This window comes from Primulina tabacum, chromosome 15 (genome assembly GCF_025594145.1).
Source record: "Primulina tabacum isolate GXHZ01 chromosome 15, ASM2559414v2, whole genome shotgun sequence".
Taxonomy (NCBI): Eukaryota; Viridiplantae; Streptophyta; class Magnoliopsida; order Lamiales; family Gesneriaceae; genus Primulina; species Primulina tabacum.
Window position 1 is genome coordinate 36,172,790 of NC_134564.1, and position 22,811 is coordinate 36,195,600.

Consider the following 22,811-nt stretch of genomic DNA (forward strand, 5'->3'; position numbering starts at 1 on the left):
AAGGGATTGGGTGTCGAATTATCCATTTCGGATTAAGTCGAAATCCCCGTTTATTTATCAAAATCAAACATAATAATAATGTATTTATTTAAATACGTATTATCTCTTTTTCTTAAAAGTAAAACAAAATACCTTTTGAAATACCCATTCTCGGGTTTTTTTTTTATTGGTAATGTTGTTTTTAATCTAAAATTCAAAACATTTAACGAAAACAAATATTGATTGGATAGCCAAAATGACTCTTCGTATTGTGTTGACCGACGAGTGGGTTATAATCGAAAGTATTTTTTTCTCGTATTTTAATATAATCGAATAATGTAAATTTATCATATTTTTATAAAATTTGTCATATATATATCGACGAACCAACAACTAATATTTAAATAAAAAATACCATGACACTAAAATAAAATAATGATAAAGCATCATAATATAAGATTAGAGATTCGGTCAGACCGGAAATTCGGCCAAATCCGAGGGGCTATTCTGGAACGTTATATTGATTCATCGTCGATGTTTGTCGTTTATGGTAACAAATCCTGACACGTGTGAAGGGAGACCTCTTCCAACTCTGCACGTGCAAAGGGTGAGCGGCGTGGACGGGGTTGATACGGTTTATTTCATCCTACCTACGTGGGCATCGCCCCCATGATAAGATGGATGGTCAGGATTTTCACATACATATATAGGACTCACTTTTATTTTTTGAAATCGTATGTGTGGCAAGATCTTACCCCTTAAAATGAAGTGAGGGTAGTGTCCACATAGGTAGAATCTCATTAACGGGTCGTGTGATTTCGGTTGGGTGCGTGGGCCCCAACTCCCCCACGAGGACAACTCTTTTTACGATTTTATTTTATTTTTATTTAACTAAAAAAATATATTCAAAATTCACTTAAACATAAATTCATTCGTACAATTAAATTAATTTTAAATTATTGATCTGATTTCAAATACGATATTTAATTGTACAAGCCTTGTGCTGAGTATACACTCGATACATTGAATTGGTTGTTTCTAAAACTTTAAATCTCAAACGAAACAAAGTTTTTCGTGTAGGTGAATTGTATGGAAGATACACATGAGTCTCATGTACCATAAATTGGTTGGGCAATAACGGTGCAAGGTAGGTTTGACCCCACTAGTCTTGTTTCAGCTTTAATTATTATTAACTATAAATTTATAACTTCGTCTGCGTGTAATATGGATTTTGTAGGACTGACAGAAAAAAAGTTTTGGAGCTCGATGATCTAAGTTTAGGACATATTCTAGCTATTAATTAATCTATTATCGAAATTATCGGCTTGTACTGTTATATAATAATAAATAATTATATAATTGAAAATTGGTGTGTGTGTGTGTGTGTGTGTGTTTTTGAAAGAATTGAAAGAAATGAATGCGTTGGTTGCCCATGCCCCAAGTTTCATTTTCTTGCGTGGTTCTGCGTGCCTCGTCCACAGATGATGATACCACCAGTATATGTCAGATCAAAGCATGCATATGGACAGACACTATTATTTGGTTTGGTCTATGTCACTTTCTTCACACACCCACAATATTTAATACATTTGGATGGAAAATTTAATAATACAAACAAAACCTAAAGATTCTTTTTTTTTTTAATTTAAATGCAATAAATATTGTTTAATTAAAATATTTAGGCATATATAATTTGTTCATTTATAATATTAATATATATATATATATAACACATAATAAATCAATTGATTTCTACATTTTCGCTAACGCAATTCGTTTATATGGAGGATAAATTTTCTGAATCATTCTTTGCATCAGATAGAGACATGTTTATGTCGAATTTGACACGAGGTTGGCTGATTGAGCTACATGGCAAAAGCAAAAATGCCAATTTTCTAACATATAGTGTTAATTTTTTTATATATTTTTTTCTTACATAAACAGATTCTTTATTTGGCCACCATTTCCCGACTAAATATTGATGTACGATGAATATTGCTAATTTTATTTTTAATTTTTTCATGTGAGTTTCGATGCTGCCATTCGGACAGATTAGCTGCAATTAAGGAGACATGTCTGGCATTAAAATTGAGAAAACAAATATATCCCATCGGATTGTTTGAGGTTTGCATTATTAATCAAATCTTGAAATCATAATTAATTAACCCACATGAGTGCTGACATCAAATAGTCTAAATGAAAACAAAAGAGTGTCGTGCGTTATGATCAGAGTTGGCACCCAACCCCCATCTGCACACATTATATCGCACCCATTTAGTTTTCTAATCCTTTCCCATTAAAATAATACATTAAATAACTAAATAGGACACTTATTTTGTGCTTAATTTGTGTGAAAACACCGCTCAACCTAAAATACATGGATTTGATGGAGTATTAATCAAACTTGAGTAGTCTATACTGAATAATATATAACCAATTTGGTTTATCGGGTGTGACACCGTAATAAATTTACGCAACACACGCATGTATGTGTCAATCGCTAGTATTTATAACAAGGGTTGAGAGTTTTTCAATCATTATAATGTAGTTTTAACAGTTAAATTTCAACTTCTTGAATCCAAATTTTTTTTTTAATCTAGCTTTGTGGTGAGTGGTGAAATATTTAAAAAATGCCCCAACTATATGTTATGTTATCTTCGAAGCCCAATTTGCTCCGATTACCAAGAAAAATCAGGGGGGGAAAAAGTGAAATTGCAATCCAATTCCAATGAGGGAGATTCCTAAGCTAGAAGACCACTAGGCCAAAAAAGAAAGGCATGGGTGGGATTCTCCATTAAGAATTCATACGCACCTTTCCCCCTCTTTTTTCTAAACTTCATTATTGCTTCCATCAACCCAACCACGATTCCTACTTTAATATAACCACCAAAAAGTAAGTTAAATAAACTTAAATTATATTATATGGTAAAACGAATCCAAAATTTTAATTTTAGCATAAATTTTATCGGGAATACTGAGTTGATACTGTTATCGTATTGTTTAAAACAAAAAGAAAAAAAAAATCAACTCTTTAGCGTTGGATTAATACTCCGATCATGTTGATAATAATAACAAGAAAGAAAAAGATTCAAAGAATTGACATTAAAGAAAGCAAAGGATTATAGATAGATATATGATGATATTTTTGTTCCCCTCTTTTGAGGGCAAATGTCCCGAGGAGCTTGACTTGTTGGGTTTTTCTTTTTCCATCTCTTTTCCCACTTTACATTTCATTCAACTTAAAGTTGTACCGGAAATGAGAGGAATTTGGTTAATTATTCCACATGTGAACTGCAAGCTTTTTCACCCCATTTTTTTTTAAAGAGATTCCCTTCTCCCCAAAATAGGTTAAAAGTAAAGAGTGAGACTCTGACAGATTCAAAGCTTTCCTTTGTTTGTTTGTTTTTTTTTTTTCCTTTTGTTTTTTATTTTAATTATTCTAACCATTGAGTTTATTTTTTAATGAGACTTTTGAAGGGAAAAAAATAAATTTTTAAAGTTTTTATGTAATCGAAACTAATAAATATCAACGAAATTATAATGAGATAGATTGGGGCCAAAATTCAGCAAATAAAAGGACCCCGACACTGTCACATTTATATTTACAGAAGATACCTTTTCCTTTTATACTTTTGCTTGAGCTTATAAAAAAGGCAAAAGAAAAATCAGTACTTACCTCTGTTATCCTTTTCCTTTGAATAAAAATATATGAATAATTCTTGAAAGCTGTGATTTTCATTGGTGACTTTTGTCATATTTATTTTAATAATATATAATAATAGCACTGTATTGGAAACATGCCATACTTGTGTTAAAACGACTTCGTACGTTAGGCTTCGTTCACTTTAGTTCCCCTGCCTAAAAGAATTGACCGTTGGTATTCACGGGGTTTGTGGCCCCCCACGCTTATTTGTCCACTGGTCCGTGTCTCTTTATTTACTCCTCCTTTATAGACCCAGAACACACCAACATTCATGTGAAGCTGCTTGACCATTGACCCAAGCAAAATAAATTACGCATCTAAACTACCAAATATTTGAGATTTTGTTTCAATTTATTAAAGACAAAAATTTGTATGAGACGATCTTACGGATCGTATTTTGTGAGACGGATCTCTTATTTGAGTTATCTATGAAAAAGTATTATTTTTATGCTAAAAGTATTACTTTTTATTGTGAATATCGGTACGGTTGACTCGTCTCACAAATAAATATTCGTGAGAGCGTCTCACAAGAGACCTACTCTTTATTAAATAGGAAAAATAATTCTTGTTAGACCAATTATAATAAGTTTTTTTACTATTACAAAATTATAACTAAAATATTATAAATGATATTAATAAAAATCTATTACAAATTTATAATGATATATCAATTGTTTAACTCATATGAGAATGTCTCACGCTTAAATATTGTGAGACAGAAATCCAATATGACTGGAATAATGAAAAAATATTATATTTTAGGCTAAAAATATCAATTTTTATTTTATATATAGATCGAGTTGGTCCTATCCATGAGACCTACTCACAAGAGACATGCTCTATTCATATTTGCCATGTCTCCCATCCTTTTTTATTAGTGTTATTACAATTGGGGGAGTGACTTTTTTGTATATAATTTTGGACAATCCTACTATTATGGTGTCTATTTTCTGATAACGGATTTCTTGTCCTCCTGCTTTTCAGTTGAAGGCTAATATAATGTCCTCGTAAAATATATAATAACCGAGGTCTGTTGTTTGGGCCAGAAAAGAAGAGAGTGCGTAAAACGTTCGATGATATTTCAAACAAAAAAATAGTCTAACTAACTGTTTGGACCGGGCCTTCTTCATTGGGCCTTGTGTAAAGCATCAATGGTCCAGTTAAGTGCAATTGTATCTCCAGGTCAACAAGTGCTTATTAAAAATCAAAAGTGGAGCAGTGTTCGAAAATAAAAGCGAAAAATTGAAATTGAAACAAATTATTCTAATACTAGCATTTTAATAAAATATGAAAAATACCTTAATAGTAAGACACATCTATCTCTCCCTTTCGGGCATAAGAGTGTAAAAAGAAATCCATTTATTTAATCAAATATCATAATCACTTTTGAATAATAGAAATCACCATGAGACAACTTTTGAATTTTGATTAAATTAAGCAGAGCTAATAAAAAAATCTGGAGTTACAAAATACACAAAACTGATTTTTTCGCTTTGCGGAATAATCCTTTATTTAGAGATCCAAACAATCCCTTAAAATGTCAGATGATTTTCAATTGATTCGTTAAAACTATTCGCTGGAAAAAAAACTCCAAATACACTGGCCTGAGCCCTTATGTAATGCCAAAAAGCCCACCGCCTCAGGGCCCGACCTTGGAAGACCAAAAATTTTTCTTATTTTTTTATTTATTATTCTAATATTTTTATTTGATGACACACTAAAAAATTCCTAGCTTAATATTAAATAAAAAGAAATAATTGATTAAGCTCGATTTTTTGACAGTTCGATTCGAACGAATTAAAAAATATCAAAAAGGTTTTTGGTTTTGTTGAATTTCAAAAAATTAAAGAGTGAACATTTAAAAAGTTCTATGGAGCTTCAATATTTTGAGTCATAATGGACATTTATACATCAATTGTGATTCGATGTGTTCAAAGATGGTTATGAGATGATATTCAACAAATGAATAAAACTAACATATATGCTAATGTGTTTGGCGACACCGAATTATTTAATCTCAAATACTTATGTTATTTGACAATACTGAATGATATATTCTTAAATACTTAAGTTGCCCATAAGATTTTGTTACTCATACTACTCACAACTCATCAACGTAAAAGAAACTTTTCGAAATTAAAGATAATCAAAAAAATATTTGTGATAAACAATGTCATATGACAGACTAAATATGTTAACTATGTTTTAAATTGAAAAAGAAATGATTCGTCAGCTGAATTATACTAATTTGATAAATATTTTCGAACAAATTGACAAGTATTATTTATGTAATTATTTCAAAAATTTGTTGACTTATTATTAATGTAATACCTTGTTTATGTATGGCTCATTATATTCGTATATTTGCGAACTTTTACAAGTATTTTTCACAATAAGAATTTTTTTTTTTACTTTTGTCGTCATGCCCCATCGAACACAAGTACCACTTTGACACATATGGGTGGAGAAAAATAACGCATTTTCGGTACACCGATGTTACCGTACCGAAAAATACCGTATTTATCCAAATTTTTAGTATATCGAAATTTTCGGCACAATATGGTATCAATACAGAAATATTAGGTACGATAACGGTATAAAATTTGAAATTTTCGGTATAATGAAATAATCCATATAAATTAAAAAATATATAATATTTTTAAATAATAAAGTTAAATATATAAAAAAAATATAAAGTATTTTATATATATATAAACGATATATATCGATACCTTACCAAAATAAATAATTTAATTTCTGTTTGGACTCATCATGTTGTAATAGTCCAAATCAAAGTTTAGTGAAACAACTCGACTAATAGTTGAAAATTTCAACTGTTGAGAAGTTTTATCTCTGTGGCCTCTAATCTTACAGATAGCTAGAGGACTGGATGTTGAGCCTCGACTTGTTGAAAAGCTGTCAAGTTTCAGAAATCACACGACCTCAGAAATTGTTGCAAAGATAGCGGATGAAGAAGTCACACATGTTGCGATTGAAGTTTACTGGTGTTCATTGATGTCTTGGATCTCCATACACATGTTGCGTTTGGTATTTATTGTCTTGATGGATTTGTTTTGTATATATCTTTTCTGGTCTCTTTGACTGTCTTGAAGAATTTGTTTAATATTGGTAATCACTGGCCTTGAAATTACAAGAGAATGATTTTTTTTATATATTTTTGGTATGACGGTATTTTACCGATATCGTACCGACTTTTCGGTATACCAAAAGTCAGTACGGTAATGAAATCATTTTTCTCATACCGATATTTTCGGTACGGTATATGTTATCTGAAATTTCGATACGATATACCGTATCGACCACCTCTAGTGACACTGACACACTTGAGATTTATATTATTTTTCAACTTCTATTTATTTGTCCGGGGAAAAATGAAATGTAAATGACCTTATCTGAGAGCCATTGCTTTTGAAAATACAGTCAAAATGAATAAATAACTATTTTAGTTATTTTTTGACTACTTGATATTATTATTTCTCATCAGTCAAAATGAATAAATAACTATTTTAGTTATTTTTTGACTACTTGATATTATTATTTCTCATCCCACGCATGCTGCAAATTTCACCTCTTATATCTATCACTACGTGAATCTATGTTCCTCGCTTTTCTAATTTTACTATGAACATCATACTTTTGCTTATTATTATTATAATTACCCACAGACCATATAAAAATACACGATTTTTTAAAATGTTTATTGGAGAATAATGTTGATTTTCTAATATAATATATCATTAATATTTTAGTTATTTAATCATTATTCATAAAACTAAATGTTTTATAATAATTTGCTAAAAATCTAGTACACAAATAAAATAAAAAAGAAACGATATTTATTGATTCTATTGTGGTCGTTTGAAAAAGCGTATAATAGTTTTGAATTTTTTTCAGATCGACACTTTATTTTTCATGTTAAAATAATTTTAGCTTTAAAAAAATTTACCTGCTTCGGTGTCACGGACATCAGCAATGTTATACAAGCATATTTTCTACGCATTATTTCCACCTATGATCAGGTTTGAGTCACGGATCTGCTTCGAATTTTAGAGCAGAATCGTTTGTTGCAAACTGTGCCGGGTCATCCTACAGAACAGGCCTATAGCATCACGACCCAGAATTTTATTTGTTATCCCTTACCAGGAGTGAAGTTCAAAAGTTGGACAAAATATAAATCAGAACAGCGTACCACCAAAATTTGTCCACAAAATAAACACAACATTCATGTTTCAAACATAAAAGACCGACGACTCAACGTGACCTGGGTTTGAATGCGTACGGATGCTACATCGGTTCTTAGAAAGACACAATTATAATAAAATAAGTTGAAAAATGATATCCGACTAGGAAAAGAAAATTAACAGGAAACACAAGTTTTACCTACCTCATGCTTTATAGCCTATCCTCAAATTCAGAGAGGGGAGTGATCTGTTCCTTCAATCCTTTCCTCTTTCGGATGTCGGCTACCAGAGTGGCTGCCTGAGATCCCGCCTCTAAAGGATCAGAGGCCACCATGTCCCAATGATCAAATACACACTGGGGGAATGCCTGACCAGAGGTCGCAGCCCTCAAGGTACTTGAGAAACCAAATGACTCGACAACAGGTAGGTATGCCTTGATATTGTACAGAGGAGTACCCGGTCTCTGCATTTCTTCAAAGACGTGCCCACGTTTCTGATTCAAGACACTGTAAATTCCACCTAGAGCTTGCTCCGGAGCTTGGATCTCCACCAGGTACACGGGTTCCAAAAGACGAGGCTTGGCAGTTAGTTGTGATGCATAAATAACCCTCCTTGCCGTTGGAATAACTTGACCACCGCCTCTATGTATGGCATCGGTATGAAGAACAACATCGCAGACCTCAAAGCAAATGCCTCTCATGTTTTCATCAGCCAATGGCCCTTCCTTCGAAGCCCACTGGAACCCAGCAACAACCGAATCCTTGATTTCATTCAAGTACTGAACTCCTTTACACATATCAACCACCATATTTGGCCCAGTGGTTTCAGGACCAAAGCACCAAATCTTCTTTGCCAGCTCCTTATCCCAACCATACTCTTCCGACAAGATCTTCGAACGAACCTTGGGATCATCCCTTGGACCGATACGGCCATCATCAATTGCCTCGGCGAGTCCATCTTCCAATGGTCTAGCTTCCATGTACAAACGGTTGTGTTTGTTAGGTGATTTGCTCATCACAGTACGGCAAGATCTCTCAAAAACAGTCTCACGGAAAGACACAACCGGATCTGATTTTATAATTTCAGCTCCACCCATGAAATCATCCTGCAAGTCTTTCAAGCAGATCTCAAGATGAAGTTCTCCAGCACCAGCAACGATGTGCTCCCCAGATTCCTCCATAGTACAGACAACCATAGGATCGGACTTGGCCAAACGCTTCAAACCTTCAACAAGTTTAGGCAGGTCGGATGCAACCTTACACTGGACAGCAACACGCACAACAGGTGAGACAGAGAATTTCATGGCTCTAATAGGATGGGCATCAACTTCCTTCTCGTTGGTCAGAGTAGCATTTTTCGTAATGAATTGATCGAGACCGACCATGGCCACAGTGTTCCCACATGGTACATCTTCCACAGTCTCCTGCTTCTTGCCCATCCAAATAACAGTTCTCTGGACACTCTTCACATACAAATCCTTTTTCTCCCCAGGAACATAGTTTGGGCCCATGATTCTAACCTTCAAACCTGTAGACACCCTGCCAGAGAATACACGACCAAAAGCAAAGAACCTACCCTTGTCAGAAGCTGGAATCATCTTGGACACATAGAGCATGAGAGGTCCCTCGGGATCACAGTTTCTGATAGCATTCGCATATGTATCATCTAGAGGCCCCTCGTACAAGTTCTCCACACGGTACTTTTGAGCCTTGGAGGGTGATGGCAGATGGAATATCATCATTTCCAAGAGGGCAGTACTAGCAGGGAGCCAGGTTTGCATGACCCGCTTCATCAGTGCTTTCCCCATCAATTCCTTCTCATCAGATTTCATTGTGACACCGAGTTTCTGCAACATCGGCCACAACTTGTCCTTCTGATCATTCATGCAAATGTTGATAATCTGCTTGATGGGCTCATAACAAAACTGAACAAAACCACGTTTGCACGTGGGAGAGCCAGAATTTTTGGAAGTCCACTTCTTAGTAGCGGGATCGAAAAAGTTCTCTCCCCAGAGCCTTTCCATCATCTTGGACTCGTCAACACCAAATTTTGAGGCATACATCTTGGCAAAGTTCGTCAGAGTAAATGCCCAGCCATGCAACCCAGCGGAGAAAGCAACGGTACCTTTTTCTGGGTAAACCTGAACATCTCCAAGAAGGGGATCCTCGTAAGTGGCCATGATAACATTTGCATTTTCAATGACCCTCTGAAATGTTTGGTATGCCTCCTCCCCATCCACCTGGAGTTCCAAGAAACACCTGTCCATCTTGTTAACAGTCAAGACAGGCCGAATCCTTTCTCCCAGTGCTTGTCGTAGGACAGTTTCTGTTTGGACACACACGCCTTCGACACAGTCCACCACAACAAGAGCACCATCAGTGATACGAAGAGCAGCCGTCACTTCAGAAGAGAAATCGACGTGTCCGGGAGAATCAATAAGATTGATGAGATACTCATTGCCATGTCGGTCTCCCTTATAGTTCTTCAAAGACTCATCAGACATTTCATAGTACAGAGAAATGCCAGTGGACTTGATCGTTATACCACGTTCAGCTTCATCTGCACGGGTATCTGTCATCCTAACATCACCAGCTACTTCCTGAGCAATGATACCAGCAGCAGCAACAAGAGAATCCGTGAGAGTGGACTTCCCTGCAGATAAATAAATAATCAAAATTTGCTTCGAAGTAAAAATAAATTCAAAGACTGCTCGAGAAAAGATATAAATATAAATGTTGCCGCTACCATACCATGATCAACATGCGCAATAACAGACATGTTCCGGATATTATGCTTGTAGTCCATAATCCTACGGAGCTCTTCTGCTGTGAACTTCACCTGGAAAATGCAGGTAAAATTTAACGTCAGATTTGCTAACTTAAAAATAATTGCTCTCATCTATAGTTTGAAATTATCTTCTGCACTCACCATCTTTGCAGGTTTTAAAACTTCACCAACAATAAAAATTATAGGAGGTCTCCCACAAAATATTCCTGCGATTCAACAACAGAACATGAGAATAAAAAAATAAGAAACAAACACCTCAGAAAAGTACTAGCCAAGCACACCAAGATCTAACAAACATTTATAAGGCGGTAAACTGTCAAATCACTCTTCAAGAATCTCATACAGAACAACCACCACCAATTGTTATTTAAAGTGAATCTGGCTATCGCGATTGAACGGATTATGTTACACTGTTCGCTGTAACAAAGTAAAATTTTCCAGATTTCAATCATCACAGATAAAGATAACACCTGATAATAATTTAACAAACTTGCAATCATACTTCACATGGATTTCTAACAAGTAAAAAAAGAATATCTAAAAATTCTGCAATGAAATCTCGAACAACCAATACACAATTTGTAACAAAAATTACATACAAGCTGTCAGATTTGTAAAGCATTAACCATGGGAAGAAAAACTATATAAATTCAGATCAGAATATCATCTCTGTGTCCTTACAACAACTAATCAATTGAGAAAACCTTGCAACCAACAAAGAAACATAGCAAAGTACAACATCAAACGCATCGCAAAAGAGTCAAATTGAGATCGAATCGGTGAGTAATTCTCAAATAATCTAAACAGATTTAAACATATCAATCTCAGGCAAACGATTTTCATAGATAAAGCAATAAGAGATGGCATTACCAACGAACGAACGAACGAACGAAACGAAAGAGAGTAGACGAGCTAAGGGCGGCACGTAGAGGTTATAAGTGAAATGCAGAGATATATAAAGCGAGTGTCTGTTCCCAAACCCTAAAATAAATTCAGGGCATTAATGTAATTACACACGTGTGAGTCTCATCCACAAACGAATATTCCAATAAACTATTCGGTCCACGATTTCTATTTGGGTCTCTAAAGGGTGAAGAAAATCTGGATACGGGCCATAATCACACAGAATTTAAACACCTTGATTTATATAAATTGAATTTAAACAATCTTTTAAATTATGATAGTGTTTTATAATATAATTTTTAAATGATTAATTTAATTATCTGATGAGCCTGAGTTCTATTTTTTTAATACATTAAGATTAAAGGAATAAAATTTTATTTAAATAAGCAACAATCCAAAATCGAAAACATTAAGAATCAAAAACAAAAACAATAAATTAAATAAATATATACGCATCTTCAAAATATCAATTATAATTATATATAATTTTTAAAAAATTAAAAATTAAATAAATTCTAATATTACTAAAACGATATTTTTTACGAATCCCAAATTCTAAATAATCATGTATACATAACAAAATATTAAATTTAATATTTTTAAAAATAATAAAATATTTTTCAATAAAATAAGTAAAAAATTCGAAAACCGTTTCACAGACGATATAATCGGTTCGTGGCTGGTTTTGACCTCTAAAATGATTTTTCAAAATGTTCCGGACCGAACCAATGATTTGTTCTTTGTTGAACTGTCAAACCAACCGATGCGATCTGATTTTAAAAACACTAGTTTGAAGTTTTACTTGTGGCCCGAATATCTCAAACGGGAAAATAGAGAATCCATCCATATGATGAATACTTGTGGATCATGTGTGAAAGATCTTGTTTTTTTTCTAATTCTAAATTTAGTAAAAGTATGCAGAGGAGAAAAATTACTAAAGTAGTAACTAAAAACGTCATTTTAAAATATCGATACATATTAGATTTAAATCTAAACCCAATAAAATTCTCCCAGAGGAAAATATCAATCAAACCAGCAATTGAGGAATCGTTTTCTTATTAATTTACAAAATGAGTACACCACGTGGAGCCATGGAGGAATTTAAAACTGACACGCCATATTTATGGACCGCCATTTATTAAATTTAAAATAATAAAACTATGTTGGAAGTTTTATTCTCTCTGCACGTACATAGAATCAATATCAAATAAATTATATTTGATTGATTTAATGGGTTCAAGAAAAAAATCAAAAAAACAAAAAAATTTAAATTACCTGTATGAAAATCAAAATTTGACAAATTAAATAACTAAAACCTATAATAGGTCAATTTATAGGACTAATATTGTAATGTTTTCTTAATTAAATTAATTACAAGCACATGCAGAAAAACCCACTTCACCAAAAGTTCGATTTTTATACTCCTTGACATCTCTGCAAGTGGCCATTCACATCATATCTAGGGTTTTTGGGTGTGTGTGTATCATAATGGAACTTATTTGGACAGTATTTATGTACATATATATATATATATATATATCTTTATGGGTTTTTCAGTATGCTAGTATAATAATATAACCTCTTTAACCATATCATGTGGTTAGATTAATGGTCTAAAAGGTTGAATTCCCAAACCCAAGATCTCCATTCCAGCATGCCCAAGCCAAAAAAGAGAAGGTAAATTGTCATTCCGATAAGGTGGCGGCTTGCCAACTAAATCCCCATAGACTTTGTGACCACAAGATTCGAACTTTGGTGGGTCCAAACTGAACCACCCCAAGACCAATTCAGCTACGCTTAGATACATATCATGTGGTTTAATGTGCACTTGCTTCTTTAGGTTTTTGGGCATGTTAGTATAATAATGGAACTTATGTGATGATTAAATAAAATGATTTAATAAATCTATTATAAAATATTATTGATATATATTTTTAAAAAAATAGAAAAAGATTTCAAATATACACAACTATTTCAAATTACTAAATTATACTATATACTAATACATAAACCCTTTAGCGTAAATACCTTGATCATTTAAATAAATGAACAAAAATATTCCTACTTTTATATTTCAATAAATTTATTATTTGCCACTTATAATTATCATCTTCCATCCTTATTTTTTCAATTTAAGAATAATTAAAATATTAATTTAACTTTGAATCTAACATAAATTTTTTCTGAACACAAATTTAGTTTCTGTATCTAACCTTAGACTAATTTACAGTTTTGATTTTATTAGTTCTAATTTCATACTTTTAGGAAACAAAATCAAAACATAAAAACTCGACTTTGATTTGAGTAATTCGAAATCCATAAATTGGATTTGGATTAAGTCAATGGGACACGAATCAATATAAAATTGTATTTAGATCGAGTCATTTAGAATCCACAATTATGAATTTATTTACATTTTTATGTGAATTAAATAGAGACAACTAATATACATCTCCTATTTATTTACCCAATAATTATATTAATCATAATATACCCTAATATTCTAAAGATTAAAAATCGTTCGTAATTAATATAATTATAGTGTTAATCAGTAGGGAGTTTGATTTAAAATATTTTTTTGGTGTAAGTTAAATAAACAATAAAAATATATTTAAATCCATCGATTTCAAATTCTTTGTCCAAACACGATAAGATTCCGGGCAAATACAATCTAACCAATCACCTTTCTACCATTCCAAACCCTAGCAAGCAAATATGTGTGAAATTCATCCAAAGAAATATCAACACGAGCTCGAGATACTCTCTGACCTCAAGTTCCAAAAAACTCATTTGACTCAAATACTTGGTGTCAAACTATCTCACCTTCTTCAGGAGGATGGATGTTCTCAATTCAGCATCATCCTTGATAAAACTCCACCAGATATATGTGAGAGGGATAGTCGTGGCATGCCAAAGAGCATGGGCATCCATTAATCCTTGATAAGGTGGGAAATCATAGATCTCTAGAAGCATCGCCAAGCCACCTCCCACGACCACAATCCACAACTTCCAACGAGAAGGATGACGTGTAATGCCAGCCCAGATCGCCCAAGTGAGAAGCTGTGCAACAGCCAAGACGACACATACCTTCATGTTCCATCCTGCGAAGATTTTAGAAAGTAAAAAGTATTGGAGGTGAACAATGGTTGTTTCCGTCAGAAACGATAGTAGCACGACAATGTGAAAAGGTGATATAACCAAATTACCATTTTTACCAACCAGTTCGGATTGTTACAAAAAGGCAACATCTCTTTGTTTTTCCCGACTCTATTGAGATTTGAACCAAACATCCAAAGTCAAATAATTAGGATAGTTTGAAAACAAAAGTATCGAGACACCAAGGTCATTTTATAGCACAAAAGGGTTAAATCAAACTCAACATAGGTAATGAAGCACGTCAACATTTTTCCAAGTGTACTTAAATATCTTCCATCACAACTTATGACTTCGTTTGTTTATCTCCTCAATTACACGGGTGTGAAAATTTTAAGATGATGGAGCAAGTAATAATACCATAGTCCATCTTATAGTTGTTGAGGTACAGAATGTGGGTAGTTGTAAATGCGATAAGTGGAGCGGCAACCATGACTCTTCCAGCCTCATCTCTTACGTCGAAACTTCTAATTAATGCTACGATAAGCGAGTACCCAAGTAGGGCCACTGCAGATGAATAATCTAACTTTTCTGTCAATTCCACATCTCTGCATTCCAGGATTATGATAATCAAATGACTGAATCAACAATGGGAAAAATGGAAACATATGCCTAGACTGACAAGCAGGTATGCTACTCTCGAAAATGGATGGAACAACGACAGGGTTTATCAGTGTGAGAGAGATAGTTGAAATCTGCCTAACAGGAACACATATTATCATATGTTGTCTCCCTCTGGCCAAAGTGGGGACCTGAGGATATCAAGACCAATCGTCTATACAACAAGATTAAAAGAAAACTTTACCGACTATGGAAGACTGCACTCCAGAACCATGAGTTCATGGACAAGATCCCATAGATATTCCAGAGCCCCATATAATCATACAATGGCTTTTTATCTGGTTTCAAGGGCAACTTATAATAAAGAAGGATGAAGAAGGAAAGCCACCCATGGAAATGCATTGCAAGGTTGAGGGCTGAAAATGCTACAGAAACAGGCTCCTGTATAAAGTCCAGGAGTTACTTTAGATGCATGCGTAAAACGAGAAAACAAAAACACCAACAAAGGAGTTATTTTCAGCCAAAGTATTCAAACAAGGAAAAGGTTGAACTCATCAAACCTGAAAGCCAAATAGACGCTGAAAAGGCCATTTCCCATGATATTTAACAGGCCCTTGGCCAAGTTCTGCTCTTTCTGTTTCTCTATCAATCATACAGTGGTAACGGCAATCACTCTGGCAATCCCATTGCTTCCATCTTATGTAGAGAGGCTCTTGCATGTACCAGGGGCCATCAAGGGAATGACCATCTGAGGAGAATTTACAATGTGAGAAGCATCTTTCTCCAATACAACCAGTCTTTTCACATTGTCCTACACACGCCCTATAATCCACCAAAAAATACAATGAAGAAAATATACACTAATCAGAATGCATTTCATTTTCAGTATTATTATATATTTTCTCAGATTATATTTTCTATATTACCGGGTAAAATTCAGCATTAAAATTCTAAATATCCATTTTCACAACAGAAATGAAAAATGTTGATGAAAGCTTTCCAAAGCATGCAGTATAGAAGAGAGTTGTCAAGAAAACCTTCACAAAATGATAAGCAGTTTACACCAAAGAATGAATTTAATGAACTTGCTATTCAGGACAAAAAGGTGGAAAAATGAGTAGAAAGGCAAAAATCAGACGCTTCAAAAGTTTTACTAAAATGAATCTTTTTCGGATGAATTTTGATTGCAAAGAGGGAAGGAAAACTTTAAAAGCTGCTAATATAAAACATTCACCATAGCCAAGACCCAAGTAATAAATTCAATTTGCAGGTTATTCACATAAATTACACCAAGGAGATGGATATTTAGAGCCCCTACTCTTCCCCCGTCTCTCCAAGACAATCAACAAAACAACCAAAACAATGAAATCAACTGCTACAATATAAATATATGAACTTAACAAAAAGGTTATACCGATAGAGTGGGTCAGAATCACCAGCGCTGGCTTCATATCTTCTAACAAGGAAGACTAACACCACAAGGCAAATGATCCAGTATTGATTTTTCATCTGATCAAAAAATAACAAGAATAAAACAAGCTAACCAATAAAATGAGAGCAAAAATCAAAGATGTGGGATGACCCGTAGACGTGATAGCCATATTTTATCAAAAACCCTGATGCGTATACTTCAACAAGATACGAGCTCCATGGCATACAATACAAAAATTGAGAAAAGGGGAAGACATTATTTCTTAGAGACAAAAGCATCACAAACAATAATAAGACCCTTAGGTAAGTATATAAGCCTAACATTTGATACAAAACTGCGAAAAAATTATATTATGCACTACAAAATTGAAAAAATGTAAAAGGTTTTCTAACCAAATATTCATTCCACCGAAGAGTACAAGCTTGAATGTCTAAATCATGGAAATGTCTATTATAAATACTCGTTATACAGATGCTTCAGTTATCGAAAGAATGAATATATTCCTCTTTGACACATGGCAAAACATCGTTCGCGTGTTCTAGAGACACCCACCAATTTTCTACAAGTCAAATTTTGAGTATAATCTATTGCACAAGATTTATGGGAGACAAATACACAATGAAAGCTAAAATTATAACATGATTCGATACCCATCTTATTCGGATAAGTAAAGAAGTTCACGAAAAACAAATAAAAATTTATAAACAAATAGAGGGGATTTTTTGCTTTCCATAAAACAAAATGAACATATTCATCGATCTCTAAGGATTAAACCTACTTTGACTAACGAGTAAATAAGCTTGTGATTTTATATTGATGCAAACCTACGTAACAGAGAAATATGACATCTCACTGAACCAAAGCCAAATCATGGGCTGTCCAAAAACACTATGCTAACGGTTAAATAATCTTCTTGACTCTATTGTAATTTGCCAAAATATATGAATGACCATTTTGAACTACTTCAAATCCCCTCGAGAACAAGTAATCAGTAGTTACTACTAAAAATTAAAATATATGGACACATGTACAATAGTTTGAAACACGAAAAGATAATCATTAAAACAAAGTTCATACCATCTGAAGTGATATAATGATATCAGACATGAAAGCAACATTGTCCCTCACCTTGTTCGGATGATACTTCAGAACAAAACAAATTGGAGATGTCAGATCCTGAAACTGCAGAAGGAATAGAAATTCACATCTCCGACGGTGAAAATCGAAGAAAATCATGAACAAGACAACCGTGACCTGAATTCGTTAGGGATCACAAAATGGCGGGTCTGGGACGATTTTGCCTAAACATAGGACACGCCCCCCCGCCCACCTCTTTTTCCAACCCCGCCCCAACTCTAAAACCGGAGGGCCGGGATTGGGTTGTACCAGCAAACAACGATGAAGGCGGGTAATTCACCGAGTAGAGAGATAATTTGTAAATAAACATTTATTTAATGTAAATATGTAATAACAAATTAATATTTCAACATAAAAAATTAATATTCCAACATCATCTCACTTTAACGAAACCATGAGATGAACCCATCAACGCTGACATCAAAATGAGATAAAGTTGATAGTTTCAACATCATCTCACATTTATGATTTGTCGGATCTGACGTGTCATTATATTTGGTTGGTGAGGTTTGGTTGGATCTTCCAAGTTTCACCGGAAACCGAGAAGTTGATTTGCCTAATTAATAAAACTACCAATTTTAGTCCACTCCAACTTTATTAATTAGACCGCAAGCCCATGTAATCAACTCGAGTTTTCATTTGCGAGAAAAGTAATAACCATTTGCTTGAATGTATATTATTAGTTTCTTTTAATACTTGTCGAATTTTTTTTATACAAGAAAAAAATGGTTTCTTTTTTAAAAACAAAAAGCAATATCACTGATAAATATTTACAATCTTTCAAACACACTCACATAGATTTGGAACGAATTTTTGAATCTGTGAATCAGTGAGGTGTCAAGTCGTCTGCAAATTTTAGGAATGACAAAGGGCTGGATTTCACATCAAACCAGCCCCATTCGGGGCGTGTTCAAACCCGGTCAAATGGGATACGGGTGAGGTTACGAGTTTGCTTAGACTCCCTGCGATATAATTATTAAATAATTTAATTTAATAATATAATTAGAATGGGCATCCCAACCCAAATCCATAAGACCATAACTCTATCTTTGATGAAAAACGCAGTCACTCCCTTGTCCAGCCTCTCTCAAACTCAAACATACTGTTGCAGTGGTGGTTGGCAAAGATTTGAGACAACTCATCTTTTGTGGTTTGATTTTTTCTGTTTTTTGTTGGCTGACCACTTCCTGATTTTGTGGTCATGGGGTTTGTTTTCTTGTTTGTGTTCTTCAAATTAGTGGGCACTTGTTCAGTTGTTCATCACAATGAGTAATTGATCTTTGAATCGTGAACAGCTTCCGTTGATATAAAAGAATGGTTTGATTCTGAATTTCTCATGGGGGTTTAGCTTCTTCTGATCTTTGGTGAGTTTTAAAGGACATAAAAATTCTGTTTTTTTCCCTTCTGTTCTCTTGTGATGGATTTTTCATCTTCGTTTGCGGGACCACCCGGGCCCTCCCCGGGTTTAGAGGAGGGGCGGGGAGGGATTGAAAAAGAGGCAGATCGGGTCCAGGGTTTAGCCAAACCCATCCAGACCCGCCATGTTTCCATCCCTGACGAATTCATGCCACAATTGCTTTATTTCTGATTCTCAACGCCGAAGATGTGAATTTATCTTCCTCCCGCAATTTTAAGATCTGAATTCTCCAATATGTTTTGTTGTGAAATATCATAAGCGAAAACGGTAAGGGACAAAGTTTGTTTCATGTTTTCGATCTGATACCATTTTATTACCTGAAATTTCAACAATTCACTCACTACAGTTGGTATGAACTTTGTTCTAATGGTGATCTTTTCGTGTTTCAAACTACTGTATGTGCAAGATGTGCAATATAAATATGTCAGAAGAGTGTCTGGGTGTGAAAAGATAAAAAATCAGTTAGAATAATTGAACAATCTACTTATACTGGATTAAAAATGAAATTCAACGCAATAGAGTTACAACTTTTTATATCGTTCAGGCATTCAACGTATTTTTCATATGTTTAAGTACGAAATTGCACATGAACATTTATATATGTTGGCCTTTGAATCTTAGTACCAGTAATTGATTACTTGTTGATATGAGAATTTGAAGAGTTCAAAATGGGTCGGCCATTCATATACTGTGACAAATTACAATGAAGCCAAGAAAATTATTTAAATGTTAGCATGTGGTTTTGGATAATGTAGATTCAGTCATGGTTCAAGTGAGATGTCATATTCCTCTCTTATGTAGGTTTGCATCAATCAATCTAATATCACATGCTTATTTGCTTTTTAGCCAAAACATGTCTAATCATTACAGATCATGAATATGCTCCTTTTGGTTTATAGAAAGCAAAAATCCCCCATATTTGTTTGTAAAATTTTATTTGTTTCTGCACTCACCAGCTTTACTGGTTTTTAAACTTCACCAACAATCAAAATTTAAGGGACAAATCCCCCAAATATTCAGGTGAATCAACAACAGAACATGAGATAAAAAAATAAGAAACAAAAATCTCATAAAAGCACTAGCCAAGCACAAGAAGAACTAACAAACATTTATAAGGCGGTAAACTGTTAAATCACTCTTCAAGAAACTCATACAGAACAACCACAACCAATTGTTACTCAAAGTTCATCTGGTTATCGCGATTGAACAGATTATGTTACACTCTTTGCTGGAGCAAAGTAAAGTTTTCCAGATTTCAACCATATTAGATAAGGCTAACACCTGATAATCATTTAACAAATTTGCAATAATACTTAACGGGATTTCTAATAAGCAACGAAAGAAAATCTGAAAATTCTGCAACGAAAAAAATTACATACACGTTGTCGGATTTGTAAATCATTACCGTAGGAAGAACAAACTATACAAATTCAGATCAGAAACGAAACATTTATCACATATATAAATTCAGATCAGAATATAATCTACGTATCCTTACAGCAACTAATCAATTGAAAAAAACTTTTCAACCTCCAACGAATCATAAGCAAGGACAACAACAAACGCATCACAAAAGAGTCAAATTGAGATCGAATCAGCAAGTAATTCTCAAATAATTTAAACATATCAATCTCAGACAAAAGATTTTCATAGATAAAACATATTTAGCCAAAGCAAGAGAGATCGAATTACCAACGAAAGAGAGCAGCGAGCTAAAGGTTGCAAGCTGAGGCCAAAAAGAGACATAAAGATGTAAATCAAGAAGCATATAACGAGTGTCCTCAAACCCTACAATAAATTCAGGGCATAAATGTAGTCACACTTTCACGTGTCCGTTTATCCACAAACGAAATATATATATATATATATATATATATATAGCAATGATACCCTGCATGTTTTTTTCCTGCACGTGAGCGTCTGCCTACGTGGCACGCCTACAACCACACAAAGTAACAAATTCGTGTATATATATATTTATATCGGCCCGCGATCTGTATTGGGGTTTCTAAGAAAATCTGAATATGGGCATATAAAATAAATTTAAACAGTCTTTTTAATTTTTATAGTGTTTTATAATATAATGTTTAAATGATTGATTTTAATTATCTAATCTAATGAGTCTGAATTCTATTTTCTTAAACATTAAGATTTAAAAAGACTAAATTTATATTGGAACCTGCTCCAATCCAAAATCGAAATAATTAGGAACTGACACATACCAAAATAGCATCGAAGAGGTTCGTTTTTAGTTTAATATTTGTATGCATATTAATATTTATCTATTTATAATAGGTTGTTTAGAAAATTTAAATTATTTTTTTTATTACAACACAGCGCAGGGAGGAGGGATCAAACTCGAGAACCGACTAATATGACAGAAGGTGAGATCATTGAGATACAAGCCCGGTCTCTAAATTATGTTTAAAGATACTCAAAAAAGTATTGGAACAAAAATTTAAATTGGTCATTCAAACCATCTCGAACCTAGGTATGGTTTGGTTGCAATTTTGCAAAACCAATAATAGGTCTAATTTGAGTTTTTATCATAAATCGAACTTCACCCCCTAAATTCGACAGATGAAAAATTTATTAATTTGATTTAATTCTAATTTTAATAATAAATATATAAAAAATTATTTTTATAAATATTTAAATATCGCATACACAAGAAATAAATAAAATGATATTATTAATTCTAACATGGTCGTTGCAAATATCATAATTCATAAACAAAATTTTAAAATATTTTTCCAATCCACACTTTTTTCTTCCATTAGCGATTTTTTTTCGCTTTCGAATTTACTAATCTGTTTAGTTTTCACTTTCAATAAAAAGAAAAAAAATACAATCCTCTTAAATTAAAGGAGACTTGTTTTAAAAGGAGACTTGTTTTTAAACAGTTAAATGCGTATTCAGTTTTTATCGCATTGAAATTTTCTTTGTAGTCACCTAAAAAATGTTTCTCAACTCTCTCCGACTATAATTATTTTTTCAGATGTAATTTGATACAAAATATTGAAAATCATGAACATATATATGATATTACAAAACATATAGTTTTAGGTCTTGTACAAAATATAAAATTTTGAGTATGAAATTAGAACAACTATATTACTATCAATATCAATATCTATTACACTTATTTGTGTGCTCAAATATCATATACTAGTACTCGATCTGAAAGATTTTATAATGAAATATCATATATTAATATCACGTATTTAATGATTCGTACCAATTTTTTATCCGAAAAAATTTCTCTAATACGAATTTTTTTATACATGTTTGAGTACTAAAAAATCATATATTAATGTCAGATTTGAAACATTTAATACTCAAATATTATATATTAATTCTAAATTTTCAAAATTTTGTACCAAATTTTCATCCGAAAAAGAAGTGTGATTAATATAAAAAATTTGTATACATATTTGGATACTCAAAAATTATATATTAGTGTCAAATATAAAATATTTAATTATAAAATAACATATATTTATTTCAAATTTTTAATGTTTTACATCAAATTTCATT

At 33.1% G+C, this 22,811-nt stretch overlaps 2 protein-coding genes across 9 annotated transcripts; both read right to left on the reverse strand.

The window, feature by feature from the left end:
- Nucleotides 1-7,874: 7,874 nt before the first annotated feature.
- On the reverse strand, nt 7,875-20,381 carry LOC142528094 (elongation factor 2-like). Of its 3 annotated transcripts, none has more exons than XM_075633149.1 (4): nt 11,542-11,620; nt 10,813-10,877; nt 10,635-10,722; nt 7,875-10,536 (listed from the first exon to the last, which is right to left on the reverse strand). In XM_075633149.1, the coding sequence occupies exons 2-4, from the start codon at nt 10,813-10,815 to the stop codon at nt 8,096-8,098; spliced, it is 2,532 nt and encodes an 843-aa protein (XP_075489264.1). In that variant the 5' UTR covers nt 10,816-10,877; nt 11,542-11,620; the 3' UTR covers nt 7,875-8,095. The 3 variants fall into 3 exon arrangements, with proteins under 3 accessions (XP_075489264.1, XP_075489265.1, XP_075489266.1); XM_075633150.1 differs by having other exon boundaries at nt 11,554-11,596; XM_075633151.1 differs by lacking the exons at nt 10,813-10,877; nt 11,542-11,620 and adding an exon at nt 20,228-20,381.
- Nucleotides 14,168-21,125, reverse strand: LOC142528096 (uncharacterized). 6 transcript variants are annotated; one of them, XM_075633154.1, is made up of 7 exons: nt 20,967-21,097; nt 17,849-17,902; nt 16,703-16,797; nt 15,849-16,110; nt 15,533-15,729; nt 15,088-15,275; nt 14,168-14,675 (listed from the first exon to the last, which is right to left on the reverse strand). In XM_075633154.1, exons 1-7 carry the CDS (start codon nt 21,018-21,020, stop codon nt 14,389-14,391), a joined length of 1,137 nt encoding a protein of 378 aa, XP_075489269.1. In that variant the 5' UTR covers nt 21,021-21,097; the 3' UTR covers nt 14,168-14,388. The 6 variants fall into 6 exon arrangements, with proteins under 6 accessions (XP_075489269.1, XP_075489270.1, XP_075489273.1 ...); XM_075633155.1 differs by lacking the exon at nt 20,967-21,097 and adding an exon at nt 20,378-20,506; XM_075633158.1 differs by lacking the exon at nt 20,967-21,097 and adding an exon at nt 17,975-20,200 and having other exon boundaries at nt 17,849-17,896.
- Between the last annotated feature and the right edge of the window lie 1,686 nt (nt 21,126-22,811).